General features: G+C 45.3%; 3 protein-coding genes across 8 annotated transcripts in view; 2 read left to right on the top strand and 1 right to left on the bottom strand.

Annotated features, from left to right (window-relative positions):
* The window catches only part of PCP2 (Purkinje cell protein 2), a 28,264-nt gene extending 26,842 nt beyond the window's left edge, over positions 1 to 1,422 (top strand). For all 6 annotated transcript variants that reach the window (XM_080996059.1, XM_080996055.1, XM_080996056.1 and 3 more), the window contains exon 6: positions 960 to 1,422. In XM_080996059.1, coding sequence (XP_080852185.1) covers positions 960 to 1,148 — 189 coding nt within the window. In that variant the 3' untranslated portion in view covers positions 1,149 to 1,422. The remainder of the gene's footprint in view (positions 1 to 959) is intronic.
* Positions 1,423 to 2,036: 614 nt separating this feature from the next.
* On the bottom strand, positions 2,037 to 5,148 carry PET100 (PET100 cytochrome c oxidase chaperone). The gene is made up of 4 exons (XM_080996191.1): positions 5,055 to 5,148; positions 4,190 to 4,276; positions 2,662 to 2,694; positions 2,037 to 2,441 (listed from the first exon to the last, which is right to left on the bottom strand). The coding sequence occupies exons 1-4, from the start codon at positions 5,079 to 5,081 to the stop codon at positions 2,364 to 2,366; spliced, it is 225 nt and encodes a 74-aa protein (XP_080852317.1). The 5' UTR covers positions 5,082 to 5,148; the 3' UTR covers positions 2,037 to 2,363.
* Positions 5,149 to 5,214: 66 nt separating this feature from the next.
* Positions 5,215 to 21,461, top strand: XAB2 (XPA binding protein 2). Its single transcript, XM_080996185.1, is given in 20 exon segments — positions 5,215 to 5,335; positions 5,338 to 5,399; positions 6,389 to 6,537; positions 6,904 to 7,027; positions 7,939 to 8,136; positions 9,345 to 9,479; positions 9,644 to 9,808; positions 11,717 to 11,861; positions 12,280 to 12,431; positions 13,070 to 13,189; positions 13,568 to 13,699; positions 14,327 to 14,458; positions 15,968 to 16,081; positions 16,566 to 16,728; positions 17,321 to 17,511; positions 18,319 to 18,441; positions 19,301 to 19,472; positions 19,589 to 19,715; positions 20,797 to 20,906; positions 21,254 to 21,461. Coding segments are annotated over 20 exon segments (2,682 nt in total). The 5' UTR covers positions 5,215 to 5,229; the 3' UTR covers positions 21,316 to 21,461.
* Positions 21,462 to 21,562: the final 101 nt, after the last annotated feature.

Genomic DNA, 21,562 nt, shown 5'->3' with positions numbered 1-21,562 from the left:
TTTTTTTTCAATTCATTATATATCATTTCCCAAAATTTTTTAACTTCTCTGCATTCCCACCACATATGATAGAAAGTACCTTCTTTTTCTTTACATTTCCAATCCAGTTTTTTTTGCTATTTGTACTGGTGTAATATACCATCTATACATCATTTCCATATAGTTTTCTTTCAGCAGAGAACAGTCAGTAAATTTCAAATCTACCTTCCACAGTCCTCAAACTATATATTGTGTCCTGTATCTTCTGCCCATTTGATCATAACTGATTTGACCTCTTAATCTTTTGTTTCCCATTCTGGCAGAATACTATATGCTTTCTTCAGCAGCTTCACTTCTTCTTCTATAACTTGTACAGCTACACCCTTTCTTATTATCTTCCTTGTACATCTCATGTATTTGTCTGTAATGAAGCCAACTCTGAAAATGGTCTTTAATTTCCTCATAATCTTTTAATTTCCATTTTCCTTCTTGATTTCTCAGTAAATCTCTATATGTAGGCCACTTCCCCTTTTTATCGAGCGGTTTGAGTAATGAAGCTTCAGTTGGTGATAACCACCAGGGTGCCCAAAACGTCTTTCAATAGATGTGTCCCTTTCACAACTGACGCATCTTTTCCAGATGGTTTGGAAGTGATGTGACTTAATAGACCAGAGTTGCCTGCCCTTAGGAGGACAGAAGACCTTGAGATTCTACCCAGTGCTCAGAGCTGTTGGTATAGTAATGTGGACTATACGAGTGACAGAAAAGGGTGGATGGTGATAATGGTGGTTCTGATGGGGAACTCGAGGTTGTTTACTGCACAAAGCTGCTGCGGTCGGGATTTTGATATACTGGAAGGTATAATCTATGTTCATGCAGGCTAGTCTTAGGCTATCAGGGTCACGGATGAGATTAGATGCCAAATGAAGACATGAAAGAAGAATCTGGGGTGAAACTGACTTTTCTCTTTGCTTCAACAGGAGAGCAAGGACTTGGCTTTACCAGAAGGTGCCGCTTCAGATATATCAGTCGTTCCCATTGCACCCATGGATGATTATTTCTCCTTCATCAACCGCATCCATGGCAAGCAGCTTGAAGCTGCTAAGGGCAAAGTAAAAAGTCCAACCCCCAAACCCGTCAGTGCCCAGGATCCTAGCACTTCCTCCTAAAGGCACAGATCTGCAAGACCTCCTCTCCCAAATCTACCATGCTTTGCTTTAACTTCACATTTCCTCCACCCCAGCAGTAGGGATGTAATCTACAAATATTTTTGATAACGAGGTTCTTTCAATGTCCTTGCATGAGATATTTGTCAAGTCCTACTACCCAAGACAAGCACACACCTTGTTTCTCAAATCCACTAAGCCCTGGCACTGCTTCCCCATAGGATGCAAGCAGTACTACCCACAAAGTCCCCCTCCCCACATACACATCAGCTTCTTCTACTTCAGTGTTCCCATGGACACTGAGGCATTAAATGCATTAAATGCAATTAAAAAAGGTTTCTCAGAACAAAGTGTAAAATGGGTAGTCATTTATGGAACAGGGTCATGCCCAGCAAGAACAGAACACCATGAAAGTACGTTGGATTTTGAATATTGAACTATCAAGCTTTCAATGCACTGGGTGATTACACAATGGAACTGCCAGAATTACAGAGTTCTCGGGGGGGGGGTTGTACTTTTAGTTTTCAGAAGTCACAAGAAGGAAAGTTTGACAAAATGTAAAAGAGAGATCACGGCCGGCTGTTCACCTGCAGCACCAAACTACTTTTCTCCCGTCTTCATAAAATTGCATGCTATATCCCAGCAAATCAAAGTCCTGTTCATCCATCTGTCTTGCACCCATGCTTTTAGCAGCCCATTCACACTAAACAATAGTTTATTTTACTATGGTTTAATGTAATGTGCAAACCCAGAGCAATGAGAGAAGAAAGCAGTGCAGAAGGACCCACCTGGATAAAATAGATCTTCAGTCCAAGGAGGACAAGTGAAATATAACTTGCATCTCTGAAGACACCCAGATACCTTTATTGAAAGACATACAGAGATTCAGTCTTTCTATAAATAACTTTTTATTCAAAGTGACTCTCCTAAGACAGCTGCCAGACTTGCAGACAGGGTTCAGCAGCTTCACCCAGCAAGAGCCAGAAGAACACGAAGGAAGGAGCCTATATCCTCTTTCCATTTTCCATTGATGGCCATGGAGGCATGCACAGAACCATTATTCAGGAATACAGAGTGAAACTGCATTGCAGTTCCCTTCATCTCTTAGTACAAAAAGTGTTTTAGAGGGCATTTATTAAGTTAAAGTAGGAGATTTGTGATGACAACTTTCTTGAGAGTGCATCAAACCCTGGGGAGAAAGGGGATGATGCTACATCATTATTCCTTAGCTGACTGCAGCATCCGCTTCTCGTGTTCCTTCCTCATTCTCTCTTTGAAGTCTTCCAGTTCTTTTCTCTGGAGAAGACAGAAGTGCCAATTTCATCATAAATGATCTGTTCGCTTAGACCAGGGGTGGGCTACTTGTGGCCCTCCAGTTGGCATGCCAATGCCCATCAGTCCTAGCCAGCATGGCCAATGGTCAGGAAAGATGGGAGCTGCAGGCCAACATTTGGAAGGTCACAGGTTCTCCACTCCTGGATTAGACATGCAGTATTCATTGTTGAGGCATATTTACCTGGTAATTATCTTCAGGTGGGTATATCTCTCTCTGAAGGAAAAGGATTAAAAAGGGAATCATATTATTGGAAAGTCCTGCTTTTATATTGAAACAGATTAAAACCATGCCACCTAAATTTCCACTGCCGTACAAGCAGAAAGCAGGCAAATTTGTCAAAAACACCAAGAGGGCAGGGAAAATACAGCCAGCTTGAGTGAGGGAACAAACCAAAATTCTACGAGAACTGAAAAGTCTTCCTAATTTTCAAGAGACTGTTACTGGGGATAGAATCAGAATTGTAGAGTTGGAAGGGAACACTAAAGTCATCTAATAATAATAATATAATAATAATAATATTTTTTTATTTATACCCCGCCCTCCCCAGCCAAGGCCGGGCTCAGAGCGGCTTACAAGCAATAATAAAAACAAGAAGAATGATTACAACTTAAAAACAAAAATAAAATACAACATTAAAATAATGGAGCATTAAAATATTAAAATGTAGCCTCATTGCAGGAGGAGAAGGAAAAGAAAAAAGAAAGAGAGGGAGGGAGGGAATCAAATTGGCTCCAAGCCAAAGGCCAGGCGGAACAACTCTGTCTTACAGGCCCTGCGGAAAGAAATCAGATCCTGCAGGGCCCTGGTCTCATGAGGCAGAGCGTTCCACCAGGCCGGAGCCAGAGTTGAAAAGGCCCTGGCTCTGGTTGAAGCCAATCTAACTTCCTTAGGGCCTGGGACCACTAGGGTGTTGTTATCTAGTCCAACTCCCTGCAAAGCAGAGATCTTTTGTCCAACCTGGGGCTCAAACCTAAGACCCTGAGATTAAGAGTCCCATGCCTAAGAAGAACATTTACCTAGGAAAGAAAGAGGTAAGTCCTGGCCTCTTAACACAGTTGAGAAAAATCTTGTTTATTCTCCTAATAGTTCAGGTATCAAGCACAGACAGTAGCATAACCCAAATGGGGCCACCAAGTTACAGCATCAGAATGCTTGGGGTAACCCTGATAGTGGCAGAAGTGGGGGGGGGTCTTTAAAACTAAAACTGAAAGAGGCAATGCTCTCCCAAATAGCCCAGGGTTAAGAATGCTCATAGAATATAGACTGAGAGCTGAAAAATAAAAAAGGAAGAGGAGAGAAGTGGAAAGCCCTCCTTGGACGCAATGGCTGACTGGAACCCTGAACAGGAAGCCTCCTTTTAGGAGAGAATATATGCTGCAACATTTTGCTGCAGGTTCCACTTATTATTATTAATTTTGTTTATTTACAGACCAATGACTCCTGCTAAACAGCAGACCAGAAGCAACTAGATGCATTGTGTGCAATGCCAGCTTTTGCATACAGTACTTGCTTGTAGAAGCCAGGCTCCCGGCAAATGGCTGTTGAGTAAAATGCAATAAAAGGAAGCCTGCGTTTTTCTTTTCCAATTCCAGAGGTAAAATCAGCATGATAATTTTTTTAAAACAGATAAAACCTCGCAGGAAAGGTTTGGAAATGATTTCATCAGTCCGCCCTGTTCTTCCCTTTCTAATTACATGACAAAACTGACCTTCCGCTTGATAACATATTCTTCAAAATAATCTGCCTGATTTGAAATCCAGAACATAGCAACAGGAAAAGATAAATACAGCATCATCTGCAAGAGAAAGGAGATAGGAAGTCAGATGGTAATACAGGTGCATTGGGACACTTTGCAGGGTTTTATTAGATTTTGCCCAATCTGGCCCTTAACGGCAGAAGCTTCCTCTCATCCCTTGCCAAAAGGTCAGGAGGACGACCATCATATGGCAGAGGTAACGGTAGAAAGGAGAAATGGCATAAAGGAAGAGAAACACATCTAGGTTGCAGGCGAAGTTATTGGGCAGCAGGAGGGAGAGAAGGAAAGGATCACTGACAACACCAAGGGCTGTGCTTCTAGGGCGAAGGAAAACGCAGGGCCAGCGGTACCTCGGGCACATCAACGAGCAGCGCATTTCACCAGTTTCCGCATTGGAATTGTAACCACCCCGACCTGTGTCGGGGAGGACAGGCGGCATTTCCCTACAGATACCCGCGAGTAAGCGTAACCTGCTCTTTCCTACGAGCTTCCCAACATTATGCATGTATGAAACCTAACAGATATTCAAAACTGCATCTATTGCCTTGAAAATAAGCTCGAGCGATCGACCTGCCTGCCCTTCCAGTTATATATTTTAACCCATAAAACCGAAGCTCTCCGAGGCACGTGAAGGGCTCCGAGAGGGGAGGATCTTATCTTAAACTCGCATGTTGGCCAGCGAGCCCCCAAGAGCGAATAGAGAGCCTGCCGGGGGAGTCACTGCCGGGTTTTTGCCCCGGGAGAGCTGCACAAGACTTTCTGTCTGCGAAAGAGAAATCCCCATCCCCATCCCCGGAGGACCCCGCGCGCCACAGACCCGGAACACCTCCAGCTTCACCCCCATGGCGCCGCTTGGCCGATGTTGAACGGGCCCCGCCCACCCTTTGGCCCCGCCTACTTTTGCATATACCACGCCCCTAAAGTCTCCCGAAGATGGCTCCCGCAAGCAACATGGCGGCCGGAAGACGGAAAGGAAACGCCCTCCCTGTCGGATGACCAATAGGACTGTGGCTGGCCAAGTGACGCAAGCGGAGGAGAGAGCCCGAGCTCTGAACCGCAGCTGCGCTTGTGCGTCATTGCCGTGCGCCTCGCTCGCTCGGGGTGGGTAGCGTCCAAGATGCCGGAGCTGGAGACGGTGTTGGGGAAGCGGGAGCTCTTTTTCGTGAGTAGGCCCCGGTGGGAAGGTGTCGGGGGGTGAAATGCTCGGACGGGTCCTGCCTAGGCCGAGCCTCCCTTTCTCCCACAGAACTTAATTCTCTCCCCCCCGCCGGTGAAATAAAAGGCGAGGCTTCCTTCGAACATGTGCAGAGTTCTTCCCCCTCAAGATTGAACCAAGTCAAGGAAAAGCGATGTAATCCTGCTAATGGCGATTCGCCTTGCGCAATAATTCTACTTTGCATTCGTGCAGCGAATTTTAAGTGCTCAAAATGTCCCGTGTACCGTATGGTATTTCATGGCCAGGCCAAGTGTTGTTACAAGAAAGAACCGCTGTCTCTTTGTGCCCTTTGACTCACTCCTTCTTGTAACATTTAATACCAAAAAAGATTGTGATATGACATCATCATACTCCTTCTGCCAGCCTATGGTGTTAAAGTGGGGTGTTTATCATGATGTCACTCTATGTTATTTTAAGTAGACATTTAAAAAGGAAGAGGCTTAGAGTGACAGCTGTTGTATGATTCTTTGTAACAGCCTTTCTCAACCTTGGGTTCCCAGATGTTGTTGGACTACAATTCCTGTCATTTCTAGCTAGCAGGACCAGTGGTCAGGAATGATGGGAGTTGTGGTCCAGCAATATTTGGGACCCAAGATTGAGAAATGCTGCTCTATAATATTTGCTTTGGTCCTTACTAACCTACAGTGGTCCTGTAAGGTAAGACTGTACATTCCCACCACCACCACCACATTTGAGCTTAGAGCTGGGGCCAGAGACTTGCTAAAGATTACTTAGTGAATTTGTGGCTGCAGTAAAGTATGAAGTGATGATTTTTTGGTTCATTTTTCATACGCTCACATGTAAAATTAGGTAGCATTTTTCAAAAGCCTGAAGATAGCATTGGGGTGCCTAAGTTATAACGGTGCTGCACAAAGAAATATAATAGTACATCCTCTCTCTAAATTTATATCGCCTTGCTCCTCACCCCTACACAGGAAGAGGAAGACTTGCAATATGAAGAAGAAATATTGCGCAACCCCTTCTCTGTCAAGTGCTGGATCCGCTACATTGAGTTCAAGCAAAATGCTCCTAAGCATATATTGAATCTGATCTATGAGAGAGCTCTTAAGGAATTGCCAGGCAGGTATGCACTTGTGTCTCTTTCTTTTATGTAAAGTTCTTTAGCAAACTGCATGAAGGTAGTAGGGTAACCTTTTTCAATCCAGATTTTCATAAGGCATTGTTGTATAAAAAATTTAAATGAAAGATTAACTCTTAACTTCTCCAGAGGTGAGGGGAGTTTCTTATGGTCTGTTTTCTGGTCTCTTCTGAAAGCAGACAGGAATACCCTCAACAGATGGAACCCCTTGCTGTCCCTGTTGATGTTTCCCTGGTTTATTTCAGGAGCAAGGCACTATGATCACCCAACTCCCCTCGTAATGAGAGCTGGGAGCAACATGGCAACATCTTTTACTTTAATATTAATAGTTGCCCCTTTTGTGTTTTGCAGCTACAAGCTATGGTATAATTATCTCAAGCAGCGACGGAAGCAGGTAAAGAGCAAGTGTGTAACGGATCCCAGCTATGAAGAAGTGAACAACTGTCATGAGCGTGCCCTTGTCTTCATGCACAAGGTACAGTGGTTAGTGATATGCTTAGAGGGCTGGTAACGCCTGGGGAAAATGAGTCAATCATAATGGCTGCTATTATGGCTGGTTATGACGATGTCTATCTGAAGGCCTCACATATGTTTTCATTCCAGAGCTGTTTCTCAGATGTGTGCATATGTGGAATGCAATAATGGCTTCAGTATACCACTTTCAGCTCTCTTAAAAACAACAATCTTTAGCCTAAATCTGTGAGTTTGTCTCAGAAACTGTTGTAGATGCCACATAGCAATGGGAAGGAAATGATAAAAATAATGGGGGAGCTCCTTCCTTAAGAAAGCCTTAACGAAAAGCACTGAAGGGTTTATAAACTGATGAACCATTTTGTAGAGATTTTTTTATTCAAAACACTAGCACTTGAGTCTCCTAGTGAAATTAGAGCTCTTTCTATGTATAAGATGCCCCCAAATTTTGGACATTATTTTTTAGGGGGGAAACCTACTTTATACACGGAAAAATACGGTAATTGATTGCAATAGGTTTAGGATAAGCAAAAAGGAAACACACAAAAGTTGTTGGACACTGTTTCGGATGGCCAAATCCTGGCTATGTCTGGGAAATTCCAGATGTATGGCAACTCTAGTATTACAAAGTGTGGAGTTTGCAAGTAAGTTCGTTGGCTTTTTGAATAAAGAAATAGATAAATTAGTGGAGTCCATTAAGCAGAATTTCTAAAAATGGAACAGCTGTATTCAGAGGCAGTGACTTGCTTGACTGCTGCATGCTAGATGCAAGCCAATGTTGTCATAGCCCACTTGTGAACTTCCTAGTCACATATGTGTAGCCACTATTAGAAGCAGGCTGTGGGACAGTGTTAACCTTTGGTCGGATCCCCAAAGGGAGATGCTATTTTCTTATTATTATCTGTCTGATTGTAGATGCCTCGGATATGGCTAGATTACTGCCAGTTTCTTATGGACCAGTGTCGGATCACCCGCACCCGTAGGACCTTTGACCGAGCGCTCCGGGCCCTGCCCATCACACAGCACCATCGTATCTGGCCACTCTACCTGAAGTTTGTTCGCCTGTATCCATTACCCGAGACAGCTGTACGGGTCTATCGCAGGTACCTGAAGGTAAGCGGGCCCACATGTCTGCAACTAATTTGTCTTACCAAACTCTTCCACCTCTGAGCCATCTGCGTAATCTTTGTAGAGAAGGTGTTGTCTTCCTTGTGCAATGACTGCCTAAATGGGTTTCTTCTCTTTTAGGCTCCTTTTCATTATTAGCACTGAATGAATTCTTGTCCTGCTTTTAGTCTTGTGCATAGCCCTTGCAAAACTTCTACTGGAATACTATACTGTATTTGACTTGGGTACTCATAGTGTTTGGAAGTGACTAGAGAGGGTACAGAGAGATCAGAAGGCTGTGGAACAAATTCTTCAATAGCACCAAAATATTTGATTGATTTCATTTATGACAGAGAACAATAAAATTGCTTTTTCAGCAAAGAGAAATCCCTTCTCAAAGGGAGAGTATTGGACAAAAGTGTTATTTAATTGGGTACCTCTCTAGATCAGATGAGGGAGGTTTTCCAGAAATACTAATGCACATTTCATTGTGTTAACCCAAGAACTGGCCTTCAGCTGGGAGTTGAGATGCAGAAACTTGCTGTAAATTACATCAGTAGCGCCCAATAATTTTCTTTTTTCTGTTATTTTTAAAGAAACCTAGACACCAGATGCAAAGGAAGCCACAATCCCTTAACCTTCAGTAGTTTCACAAAACAGGAAATTTCAGCAGGGGCAGGTTTTTTTGCAGCCCTACATGACAAATTCCATCTTTTACAACTCCCTTTTATATACATCTGGTAAAGATGCAAGGTGCTTGTACTTTTTTTGCATCTGATCACCCTACAGCGAGGATAAATGAACATATGCCAACGTTTAAGTAGATCCTGCATTGCAGATGGACTTAAAGAGAGGTTCTGGGTCTGAAACCCTTTTCTTAGGACTCCTGAACTAGGACACCTCTTTACAAAATGTTGTCTGCTCTAAATCTGTAGATAGTAGTCTGTTTAATCTTCTGCTGTTTTTTATTTTAATTTTGGAATAAGTGAAAATTTTGTCATGTTGAAATCACACTTGTTCCCCCCGACAAATCTTAATTAGCTTTAACACACTATGCACAAAAGGTTGTAAGCTACTCCTTGTATTCTTAGCTAACCTTGAGTTGGCACTTCTTGCAGTGCTGCAATTAATCTACATTAGCTCTTCTACTGCCACTATTTTGGTCTTGTCAGCATTCTGGTGGATTCTGAGCTGTACGCGTTTTTATGTTGCAGCTGAGCCCGGAGAATGCTGAGGAATATATTGAGTACCTGCGCTCCATTGACCGCCTAGATGAGGCTGCTGTCCGCCTTGCTGCTGTGGTGAATGATGAACGCTTCATCTCCAAGGAGGGGAAATCCAACTATCAAGTGAGGCTCATGGTAGCTGGCAGTCAGCCCTCCAAAATTATGTGAAGGATCTCTCTTCTCCTTCATCCAAAGACGCCTGCTGCCGAACAACCTGTACACTTGATGCTTTTCCTGCCTCTCAGCGTTGCCAAGATCTCTCTGACACCTTGTCCTCTCCGTTGCAGCTGTGGCACGAGCTCTGTGACCTCATCTCGCAGAATCCGGACAAGGTGAAGTCGCTCAATGTGGGGGCCATAATCCGGGGCGGCCTGACTCGCTTCACCGACCAGCTGGGCAAGCTATGGTGTTCCTTGGCAGACTACTACATCCGCAGTGGGCATTTTGAGAAGGTAGTCACCTAGGCCTGAGGGTTTGTGCTGTGATGCAGGGACTTGGCTGGAGTCGCATCCCAGGGGGAACTTCAAAATGGCACAGAGTGTAACGTTCAAGTCTGTCAGCTATTTCCTCTTAAATTCCTTATTCATCTGGTCTGAGCAAGAACTCACCTTTATTTGGTGAAAATCTTGGGTTGGAGACAGACATTAATTTTTATGAAGGGCTGAAGACAGTTTGAACAAAAGTCTGCTAGTAATGGTAAATACATGCCACCCACATGTACCCCTACTAAGCAGACTTTATAGGTGTTTCTATTGTTCTGAGACCCTTTTTGACCAGAAGGGAAGCCTCTTTTAGATCACTTTGAACTCACTTAAAAAGAGCTATTGTCTGTCTCCACTCTTCTCCTAATTCACTCTTTTAAATAAGGCGTTTACTGAGCTTGTAGGGATCAGATAATGAACAGCAGGCAAAATAACCAACAGAAATCCTTACAAGCCACCAAACAGAAATGGAAATGGAAGAATCTGGAAGACTGGCAATAGAGGAAAGTTACTGAGCATAGAGGAGGGACAAAGGGTAGTGGGTGTATCTCCTGTGATTTTCTTCTTTTATTATATTATTTCTGTTCTGCCTTTCTGCCCATCAGAAGAATTCATAGTGTCTCATAATACATGAAGTGTTCCAAGTTTGTGAAAAGTCACTAGGGAAAACAAAGAAGAATCCTAATGCTTTCTGGGGTGACTGTACATAACAAGCAGGATTTTCATGTCTTAATGTCATGCCGAGTAGATTTTTAGAAATCATGGTTTGTTTGCTTTTTTAATTGGTACCGAGGTCAGCAAACCGGTGAAAAAAATGTGATGCATGGACAGCTGGAGGAGACTGAGAAATAGTACTCAATAATGTGTTTCCTCCTTTGGGACATCTGAACAAGCCCTCAGTTGTTCAGGTTTAAACTTCTGGGTGATCCTGTAACTTGATTCCTCCTCAAATTAGAATCAAAGGCAAAAGCATTTAGCCCAGAGATTTTCAACCTTTTTGAGTTCACGGCTCCCTTGACCAACTGCATTCTTTCCGCAGCACCCCTGTGGGGCTCAGGAGCCCAGCTATGCCACCCCTTGCCTGCCAAGCTGGCAGCCTCTCACCCTTTTTGGAACACCCTCCCTTGTGTAGGGTTCCCTCAGCCTCCTCTCCCCTGGGCAGCTGCAGCTGCCGCCCCTGGTCTCTGAGTCCCCCCCCCCCCCAAGAGAGATGCCTCATCAAACTGCCCCACAGGGGCCTGGGAAGCAACCCCTGGCTGGCTACAGAGGCACCATTTGCCTGAGGAGCTTGTAGCAAGGACTGCTGCAACAAACAGCTGTGCAAGCCTTTGGGAGGCAGAGACACAAGAGGGCATCAGGAGGGAGGGAAGGAAAGAGGGACAGAGGCCAGTGTTGCCCGCAGCACCCCTGACTATTGTTCAAGGCACCCCAGGTTGAAAACTACTGATTTAGCCAATAGACTTTGGATTTGATGGGCAACCTAGTGCATGATTTCCCCCAGCCTGAATATCCCTGTTAAATATAGGGTTGAGCTCTGAAAGCTGTTAGAATGCAGTTGTCACTTTGGACTGAGTTGCGGGTACCTGCTCTTTCTTGGCATGGGAAGTTAATGTTGCCTGTTCCAGATAACCTCTTTGTAGATCATTTTCATGCCAGAGGCAGTTCCTCTTGGCCCACCGTTTCCTCCCACAATAAGAAAAAGCTTTGAGTTCCATATAACTGGATACGTCTTGAGTGGTGATCTGTGCTTTCTTAAGAACATTTCCCAGGAAAACCATTAGAGAAGTCGAAGCTGCTTGGTAGCTGGCCATGGGAACAGAGACCACAGGCATTGCTTTGCAGACTGGAACAGTAATTCCTTCACCCTCTCTGTCTTAGGCTCGCGATGTCTACGAAGAAGCCATACAGACTGTGATGACAGTGCGGGATTTCACTCAGGTGTTTGACAGCTACGCCCAATTTGAGGAGAGCATGATTGCTGCCAAGATGGAGACCAGCTCTGAGATGGGACGTGAGGAGGAGGGTAAGAGCAGCGAAATTCTTCTCCAGACTGCATCTAGGAGAATGCATGCCAGAGTTGCTGAGACTCCTGAGGATGTCTCAGTTCTCCCTAAACTTTTTCAAGTTGTGATGGACGTTTCTCCCTGGGGTTGCGTCATTGATAAAGCCTTATATTAAAAGAGCTTCCCTCTCCTAAGGCCATTGGATGTGGACCCAGCAATTCTTAATTCATATCCTTGCATTTTGTGGACATCCTTTGGAACTTGGGATATATATATATCTTCTCATATAAAATCCTGCCCTTCCTCCTAAAGGAACCCAGGGCATAGCTATAGGTATGGAATGTGTAGGTGAGAAAATAGAGGGGGAATTTCAGCTGCAAGTAGCTGCCTTCCTGCACCATCTCTCATTCCTGCTCTTTTGCCCCCCTGGGGAAACAGATGACGTGGACCTGGAGCTGCGCCTGGCTCGCTTTGAGCAGCTGATCACACGCCGGCCCTTGCTTCTTAACAGTGTCCTCTTGCGCCAGAATCCTCACAACGTCCACGAGTGGCACAAGCGGGTGAAGCTGTATGAAGGCAAACCTCGCGAGGTAAGGAAATCCCCACAGTAGGGATTGCATGAGCAGACCCAGCGCTGGGAACGAGGGAGCTGCTGAACTTTCAGGCTAGCGTGTATTAAACACTGGGTTGCAGCATCAGTAATGAATAGCGAAGTTTTGGGTATGGAGCTGAATATGAATACCCTCCAAGGAGTTGCTGCCACCCAACGTTGGTCATGTCACTGATGGAAGTTGACACAGCATTTTGTCCACTGGGGCTCCCTCCACCCCAAGCAAATTTCATGAAGTTTCAAAAAGCTTCTGTCTACTAATGGGTGCTCAGCACACTGGAGTTTCCACGTTTGCTCAGAAGGGCATTCATAGACTGGTACTCATGCCGGTCTAATTAAGCTGCTGCCTGGAAGACTGACCTGCCACACAGGGCTGAGCTGGAAATGGAGAGCCATTTCTCCCACTTGTCACCATCCCGTGGCCTTCTAGATCTGCTGAGAAGCAGGCCGTTTTTCACAATAAAAGCTTTATTGGGGTTGTACTAGTTGGCACTTCTCACTTCCTCTGTGTTGTGCTTCGCAGCTACAGCCACCAAACCGTACAGGAAGGAAGGGACCTAGGAACCTGCCAGAGCTCAATCTTTTCTTTTCTTCTACCTCTCTCCCTGCTTCCTCCAGATCATCAACACATACACAGAAGCAGTGCAGACTGTCGACCCCTTTAAAGCCACCGGAAAGACACATACGCTCTGGGTTTCTTTTGCCAAATTCTACGAGGTCAATGGACAGATCGAAGACGTGAGTGATGCATGGGTTTGGGAGGCTAACGCTGCTCTGTCTTTGCCTTTCGAAATGTTTCCTGCCTTACTTTCCTGCCTGCTGCCCAGAAGCACAACAGACCCTTCACCACAGCTGCCTCAGGCTTAACTCCATGCATTTTTGTTACTGTGTTTCATTCTTCTTGTAAATTGATTCAGGAATTTTGGTTGTGGTGAGTGAGTCTTATATTCAGTCAATCTAACCCAAACTCCGGAAAGCCACCATCCTTGGTGATGCAGCATTACTCGGATGACCTGCCCCACCACATAGCCCAGTCCAGGAGGAGGAGATGCTGAAACTGGGGGCTCTTTCTGGCCCTGCTTTCCCCCTCACCTTGCCTACCTTACTTGTTCCCAGGCCAGAACCATTTTTGAAAAGGCTACCAAGGTCAACTTCAAGCAAGTGGATGAGCTGGCCAGTGTGTGGTGTGAATATGGCGAGATGGAGTTGCGGCACGAGAACTATGACCAAGCGCTGCGCATCCTGCGGGTGAGCAGAAATAGGGCGGCAGGCATCTGATAATCCAGAAGTGTTGCTTTTTGGGTTTCCAGAGGATTACTTCGGAGTTAAGGGCGTATAGTCATGCAGTCAAAAACAAGACTCCTTTCTTCTGTCCACATCTCCCTGAATGGAGTTGGAGCTCTAGTGGTTAAATCACAGGGAAGCACCATTATTAGCTGAATGGTGCGCTGTGGCTAAATAAGAAAGCAGGAAACCAAGATTTCTTAGCTTTTGTATTTCTAACAATGTGAGGCCACCCAATTTCCTGTCTGCAGAGATAATTTATATCTAAAGAGTGAGAGAGATACATTCTAAGGGTGGGATTCAACTAAGTTGTTGCAAGCGCAAAGTGAGGTCTGTTCCCACAACAGGATTCCTCTGCGCTCACACACACCAAAAGAAAATCTGCTCTGGAAGTTAGAGGATCCTCAGAACAGGTTTAGAGGGCACACGGGGAGAAGGGAGGACGTCTTCTTGCTTGAGCAGGCCTTGTTCCCCATGTGCATACCCCACTTAGTGCTATATGAATTCTACCCTTAATCATCAGGATGTGCTGCTAGACTTCCATAGGCTTCTCTTACATTCACCGGCATCTGTTTTCTCTTGTTCCTTCAGAAAGCCACAGCCATCCCAGCTAAGAAAGCAGAGTATTTTGATTCCTCAGAACCTGTGCAGAACCGTGTGTACAAGTCCCTCAAGGTTTGGTCTATGTTGGCTGACCTGGAAGAAAGTCTTGGCACCTTCAAGGTAAGTGGCCTTTCCTGGCCTCCATTGTCTGCCAGAGCCTTCTGGAGTTGTGGGAAGGGCAAGCGCCGACTTTTCCTGTCTGGAGCAGTCATGGAAGCCTGCCTCACCCAGACAGGAAAAGCATTAGCTTTAGGTTTCTGTTCTTTTTTCCTATCATGGCACTTCTCTCTGGCTGTTTTTTATAGTATTATTCAATCAGCTTTAATCGCCTTCTGTCCAGAAGTGTCTGAGAACTATCCAAGGAAGCAAGTACTGTAGGCAGTAAATGTCTCCTTGAACTAGCAGGGAAAGACAGAATAAGGGTCAACATCTGGGAATTAGACTAAAGACAAATTAGAAACCTGGCTCCAGTTTAGCAGGCAAAAGGATTAACCACTGGGACAAGCTGTGCAGAAAGTGAATGACTTTTTGCCACTTCATCAGCCCTCCCAAAAGTCATCTTTTTAAAAAAAAAAGCTTTAGCCACGCACAAATGAGCTGGTTTTTGAATTGGCATTCCTTGCCTTTTGAGTGGCACAAAATCAGTGGTTAGGTATTCCGTGGACCTCTTGGTTTGCTAGCTAATGCTATACTTTGAGATCTTCTGAACCACCCAAAACGACAGACCCTCACTGTTTCCTAGTCACCTTAAAGCTATTCTAGAGACTGTACCCTCCTCTCCTCCCCATTCACCATGGCTTTGGCTTTGAAATAGTATGATTCTGAGGCATGGCGAGGGGGGCTGTCTTGCTCCATCAGCTGCTTCCTGTGCCTGGCTAGAGAGTAGCATTAGGGCCCAGAGAACTGGCTCTGTTACATGGAGTCAGTAGCAGAGCAGCCTTGCACAACTCAAGCCCCTGACTTCCTGTTCCCTGAAGCGAAGTCTCTACTTCAAGAAACTGAGTGGGTTTTGGTACCCATAGCTTCTTTCAGCATATTTATCTGCGCTCTCCTGACTTCTTTCCTGCCTTCAATGTTTCCCCCTTTTTTCATGATTATTTCTAGCTAGCCTTTTAGAAGGCGCTGGGATATTTTTAATGCATTTCCCTTTTCTCTTGGTTTTAATGTATCTATGTGAGGTTTATTGTCTGTTTGGTTGCAAGTCGCTGTGGATTGCCTTGGACAAGATAAAGTAGTTGACAAATTTAATCGATAAATAAAACACTATGTGAAGCACACAGTAGTAGTACACTACATGTGAAGTAGTACACTACATGAGAAGCACTACAGTTCTTGCTCCCTTATTTTCTGACAATCCAACTGGGGCCCACTGATTCCCTTTGACGGTAATAGGGAGCCTTGTTTACCGCTTGCCTTGAGCAGCTGTGGGCAGCAGCCCTGCCAGCTCTGCATTAAAAGGCCTGTATTGACCACAGGGGCTTGTTTCCTCCCTCCTGATCTCCTCCCTCTATATCTCTGGGCATAGCTGGGGAAGGAACAGTGACTGAGGGCCTCAAGCTGTCTCTGTAACTCAGCTGTCTCTTTGTGGTTCAGCCTAATATTGAAGTTTCTTTATGTTACCACCCCTAGTCTACTAAAGCTGTGTATGACCGCATTCTGGACCTGCGCATTGCCACCCCACAAATCATCATTAACTATGGCCTCTTCCTGGAAGAGCACAGCTACTTTGAAGAGAGTTTCAAGGTGAGTTGGCCATATCAATACCTCTGTCTGCTCTCATAGCAGCTGGGGGAGTGGGAAGTTGCCCATCTGGTTGGTTTGGGAGCCACTGAATCGTAAAAGCTGCCTGCTGCAAGCTGTGGAGCTTGAGAGAGAGGACCTTGGGCTCAAAATATCTACAGTGTGTGGTGTACTTCTTAGGTAGCAGAGCGGAACTATGCAGATCCTACATCTCTGTAACCTTTGGAAAGATTAGCATGGGGGGTAGGATTCAGCTAATGGGTCCCGTGATTCATTCCTTGGCATCTCCAGATTAAAAGACCCTCAGGTAGCAAAGCTGGGAAAAGATTTATCTATTTTGGAGATAGTGGGTTCCTGCTGTCAGCCAGAGCAGATAGTACTGGACTGCATAGACCACAATCACCTGATGGTGGTTTTCATATAAGCAAGAGTATACCAACAAGAAAGCTTTTGCTGTCTTTTTCTTACCATTCCTTCTCTCCGGCAGGCGTATGAGAGGGGCATCTCATTGTTCAAGTGGCCAAACGTGTATGACATTTGGAACACCTATCTTACCAAATTCACCGACCGCTATGGTGGCAAGAAGTTGGAGCGTGCACGGGACCTCTTTGAACAGGCTCTAGATGGCTGCCCCCAGAAATATGCTAAAAGTAAGCGGAACTGTGCTCTGTTGCAAGGGAGCAGAGGCAGTAAAAGCCTGGAGGTGGGAGCTGATAGATAATGGGAAATGCCCAGTCCTGTTTTCCTGGGCAACGGAAGCTGAGATACAGGAAACAGCAAGGCCAAAGCTAGAGGACTTGCCCCCAAAGCGAGCCACAGGGCATCTGCATCCATAACCCAGTGGCTGCCATTGTGGTGTTCTCCAGAGGTTGTGGATTACAGTTCCTATCTGCCTCAGCTGGGCTGGCTTAGCCCAGTAGTCTGGGATCATGGGAGCTGTAGTTCAAAACATCTGCAGGGCACCCCCTAGGGTAGCCAATCTGTATTGAGGCCTGATAAGTTCCTGTCCAGCAGGAGCCATTGAGATGGAGAGAACATCTCTGTCACATCCTCTTCAGTGCAAGAGGGCAATCTGAATAATTCTCCCTTGGGGCAGTGCTTATTTAAAACTTTTCCTATGGTATCTGGAGTGTCACTAACGTAGTCCATACAGGGCCAAAATGTCTTGGTGAGAAGAGTTGATCCGAAGATTGGGGGTGGGGGAGGAATGTAGTTTTGCTTTAATTTCTTCTCTGTTCACAGCTATCTACCTGCTGTATGCCAAACTGGAGGAAGAATATGGGCTGGCACGCCATGCCATGGCAGTGTATGAGAGGGCCACTCAGGCTGTGCAGCCTTCGGAGCAGTATGACATGTACAATATCTACATCAAGAGAGCAGCTGAAATCTATGGGGTCACGCACACACGTAGCATCTATGAAAAGGCTATTGAGGTTAGTTACTTCTTTCCCAATAAATAACACTGTGTTTAAAACTCCAGGATAAGAAGAGTTTGGATTTGATATCCCGCCTTTCACTCCCTTTAAGGAGTCTCAAAGCGGCTAACATTCTCCTTTCCCTTCCTCCCCCACAACAAACACTCTGTGGGGTGAGTGGGGCTGAGAGACTTCAGAGAAGTGTGACTGGCCCAAGGTCACCCAGCAGCTGCATGTGGAGGAGCGGAGACGCGAACCCGGTTCACCAGATTACGAAACTACCGCTCTTAACCACTACACCACACTGGCTCTTGCCCTCGCCTAGAGAGGAAGTAGTCTGCTAGGTAATGGCTGAATAGGATTGTGTTCCCTTATATGATATGGGGTAAATGCAAATACAGCTTCTGTAATCACTATTACAACTATGAGGATATTGTGCAATATGCTGTTTTTGCTATTATTCAGTACAGGTCAAAGTGTTGAGTGCTACCTTTTTATAAAGCCCTATACAGCTTGGGACATTTCCCAGAGATACCTGCTTGTGCTCTGAGGTCCACTTCAGGAGCTGAGAGTGAGCCAGTCCCTTTGATTGTGACCCCCAACCTTTGGAAGGCTGCCCTTGGGGAGGCTCACTTCGTGTCCACGCAAATCTTTGTCATCATGCAACAGGACTGCTAACATCAATTCAACTTTTTCTGCTGCTGCGCTCTTATTGTGTCCCTTTCGGTTTGCAATATGTGTTTGGATGCTTTTGTTTTTAACTCGTTAGCCATTTTAGAAACATTGACGGGCAGGGTGCAGTGTTAACACGTATCCCCATTGCAGGTGCTGACAGATGAACACGCTCGGGAGATGTGCCTGCGCTTTGCCGACATGGAGTGCAAGCTGGGCGAAATAGACCGAGCTCGGGCCATCTATTCCTACTGTTCGCAGATGTGCGATCCCCGAGTAAGTCACCTGGTGGACTCTCCTTTGTGAGAAGTTTCTAATTAAGTTGGATGGCCATCTGTCAGGGGTTCTTTAGCTGCGATTCCTGCGTTGCAGGGGGTTGGACTAGTTGACCCTCGGGGACCCTTCCAGCGCTACAATTCTATGATCTCTCCCACACACTAGAGAACTAGTCATACATCTGCCTGAGCAAGGCATTTTAGGACCTAGTGTGGGAAGGTGAGAAAAGCTAGCTCTCCATTATGTTCAAGGATAACTCTATCAGCATCATTAGTATATTATTTATTATTATTATTATTATTATTATCGTTAGTATAACTTATTTATCGCAAAGATGCAAGGATTTCCATTTCTGGTGCAGAAGATACACAGCACAACTCATCTCTGCACAGTGGTGCCTCGCAAGACGAAATTAATTCGTTCCGCGAGTTTTGTCGTCTTGCGATTTTTTTCGTCTTGCGAAGCACGGTGTCGGGAAAGTTTTGGAAAAGCTTCAAAAATCACCAAAGTCTTTAAAAACCTCAAAAAAGGCTACCACGCCGCGTTCTATGAGTTGCTCCTCGAAGTCAAGTCGCAACTGTATTAACAGTGTTAAGAAAAAGGAAACAAACTTGCAAGACGTTTCCGTCTTGCGAAGCAGCTCAAAAAACAAAAAACCCTTTCGTCTAGCGAGTTTTTTGTCTTGCGAGGCATTCGTCTTGCGAGGTACCACTGTACACAGACACACCTCCGTGTTGCTTTTCCCATAGCAGAACTCAGGGGAAAGACTAGTGAAGCAGGAAGAAGTTCCAGTTGAACCGCGCAGTGACTGCCTTCTTTCCCACCCCACCCCTCAAAACACTTTTTCTTCTCCTTCCAGACTACTGCCAATTTCTGGCAGACATGGAAGGAATTTGAGATCCGGCATGGGAACGAAGACACTATCCGGGAGATGCTTCGCATTAAACGAAGCGTGCAAGCGACCTACAACACACAAGTCAACTTCATGGCCTCTCAGATGCTGAAGGTGTACAGCAATGCCACGGGCACAGGTAGGTCTCTCTCTTCCCCCCCCAGGTCCCTGCAGAGAGGGGTGTCTGCTGCTACATCTCCTGTTCCGTTCTAACCCTTCCTCTGCCCTTCCCTCCTGCTTGTCTTTCGGTTTCAGTGTCTGACCTGGCACCTGGGCAGAGTGGCATGGATGACATGAAACTGTTAGAGCAGCGGGCGGAGCAGTTGGCAGCTGAAGCGGAGCGAGATCAGCCCCAAGCTAAGGAGAAGATCCTGTTTGTCAGGTGAGTGTACTGCAGGCCAGGGAGACTTGCTTAACCTCTTCGCTGTAGGTCACCACCCAGCATGCAATACACCAGGGGTCATATTTCAGGTTGGGCAAGAACCAAGCTGTTTGTCGTAAGCTTGGAGAGTTGTAGAAGTAGGGATGGCAGCACTAGGTAGCTGCTGCTGGAAATAGGAAAACATGCAGTGTTCTTGCCATGAGAAACTAGGTAGTAGACAGAATCTATTTAATGTGGAGTGTACATTATTTTTTACCTTAATGCATGTATGTTCTGGTTAGAGGTTTTAAAAATATTTCCCCCTGGAATTTGGGTAGTAGAAGAGACACAGAAGTATAGCCAGGGCCACAGAAACCACCTTGTGCCTACTGTCTCCACTACTTCAAAGGGTTTTTTTGTGGTTGTTGGGTGGGGGAAGAGACATTTTTAAACAACTGCTCAGTTTGCCCATCTGCTATGTTAAAATTCTGTATGTGTCCACATGCACTCAATTTGGATAGGTAGTGGAATTCTAGTTCTTATCATGATTAAACTTGTGGCTCCGTTGGGTAGTGGCAGGCACACACTGTCAGACCCAGGCTGGGCTTTGTTGTTACGTGACTTGAACCTGGAGTCTTGTCTGCTAAACGTTAAGGTGAGAAGTCTAAGATATTGACATTAGACTAAAGCCTGAAAGGAACACAAAACAGGATTAAGAGTTTGCAGATCAGGGTAGAGGGAGAAATGTAGCAATGGTGTGACTTATGTTTTAACCTCCATTGGTCCCTTCACTATGCATTTTTGTTCTGTTTTGCCTTGATGGTTGTTACAGTGAAACCAAATGCATTTAATGCGTTATGATCATGTGGATAGTGAAGCTGTAGAGTTGAGTTAACGCTGCAGGTTCTAATAGTTGGTGTAGCTTATCTAGTGGCTTTCAGTTGCAGCCTGCAGTGGAGAAGAGACATGTGAACCTGTAAAGCCAGCTTGATCTTCTCAGGATGGACCTGTTTCCTGCAGTATAGGCATGGGGCAGTCACTGTGTGAATAATACTGTGCTGGCTCCTGTACGATTCACCAGTTTCTTGTTCCTTATTTCTAGGAGTGATGCTTCCCGCAGTGAGCTGGCTGAACTCTCCAAACAGGCTAATCCTGATGAGATAGACATTGATTTGGATGATGGAGATGAGAGTGAGGATAATGAGCCTGACGGTAAGTAAGAGACGGTGCTGTATGGTCTAGGTTTTGAAGCGAATAGGCACAAAGTACACTAGGGTTTACCAGTAGATCTCCAGGTGATTTGCAACAGGACAGCAAGGGTTTCTGATCTGCCAGGTCTCTAAAAAGTCTCCACACAAGAAAAAGGGGGATTGCTGAAGATACTTTTGGCAAAACTAAGAGTATATTTTTGTGTGAAAAAGAGAGTTCAGCTTAGTTCTTGCACAAATCAGAAATGGTTGCTAGAATGCTGAGGTCCAACCCAGCAAAGTCATTTCTCTAAGCCTGACATCTGACTGTTCTTGCTTTATATTGATTATCCCAAATCTTCTCTCCTACAGAGGTGCAGCTGGAGCAGAAGAGTGTTCCTTCCGCTGTGTTTGGAGGCCTTAAGGATGATTGAGCAGCTGCAGATGGATGAACTGTTTTTGAACTAGGGCTACAAGTGTCGTATCTGTATAAGCTGGGCTTGGTGTAATTTGTTTGTTTTCCTTGATAGTATCCTTTTCTATTCTGTCATGTTGCTATTTATAAAATCTTTTTATCAAATGTCTGGTTTAGGTCTGTATGGGAAACTAGCTCAATTGGTTAGAGCATGGTGTTGGCAACACCAGGGTTGCAGTTTCAATCCCCGTAAGGGACAGCTACAA

This window comes from Podarcis pityusensis, assembly GCF_964106645.2.
Source record: "Podarcis pityusensis genome assembly, chromosome: 2".
In the NCBI taxonomy this organism is placed as follows: Eukaryota; Metazoa; Chordata; class Lepidosauria; order Squamata; family Lacertidae; genus Podarcis; species Podarcis pityusensis.
Note: the sequence above shows the minus strand (reverse complement) of the source record. Positions and strands in the feature narration are given on the sequence as shown.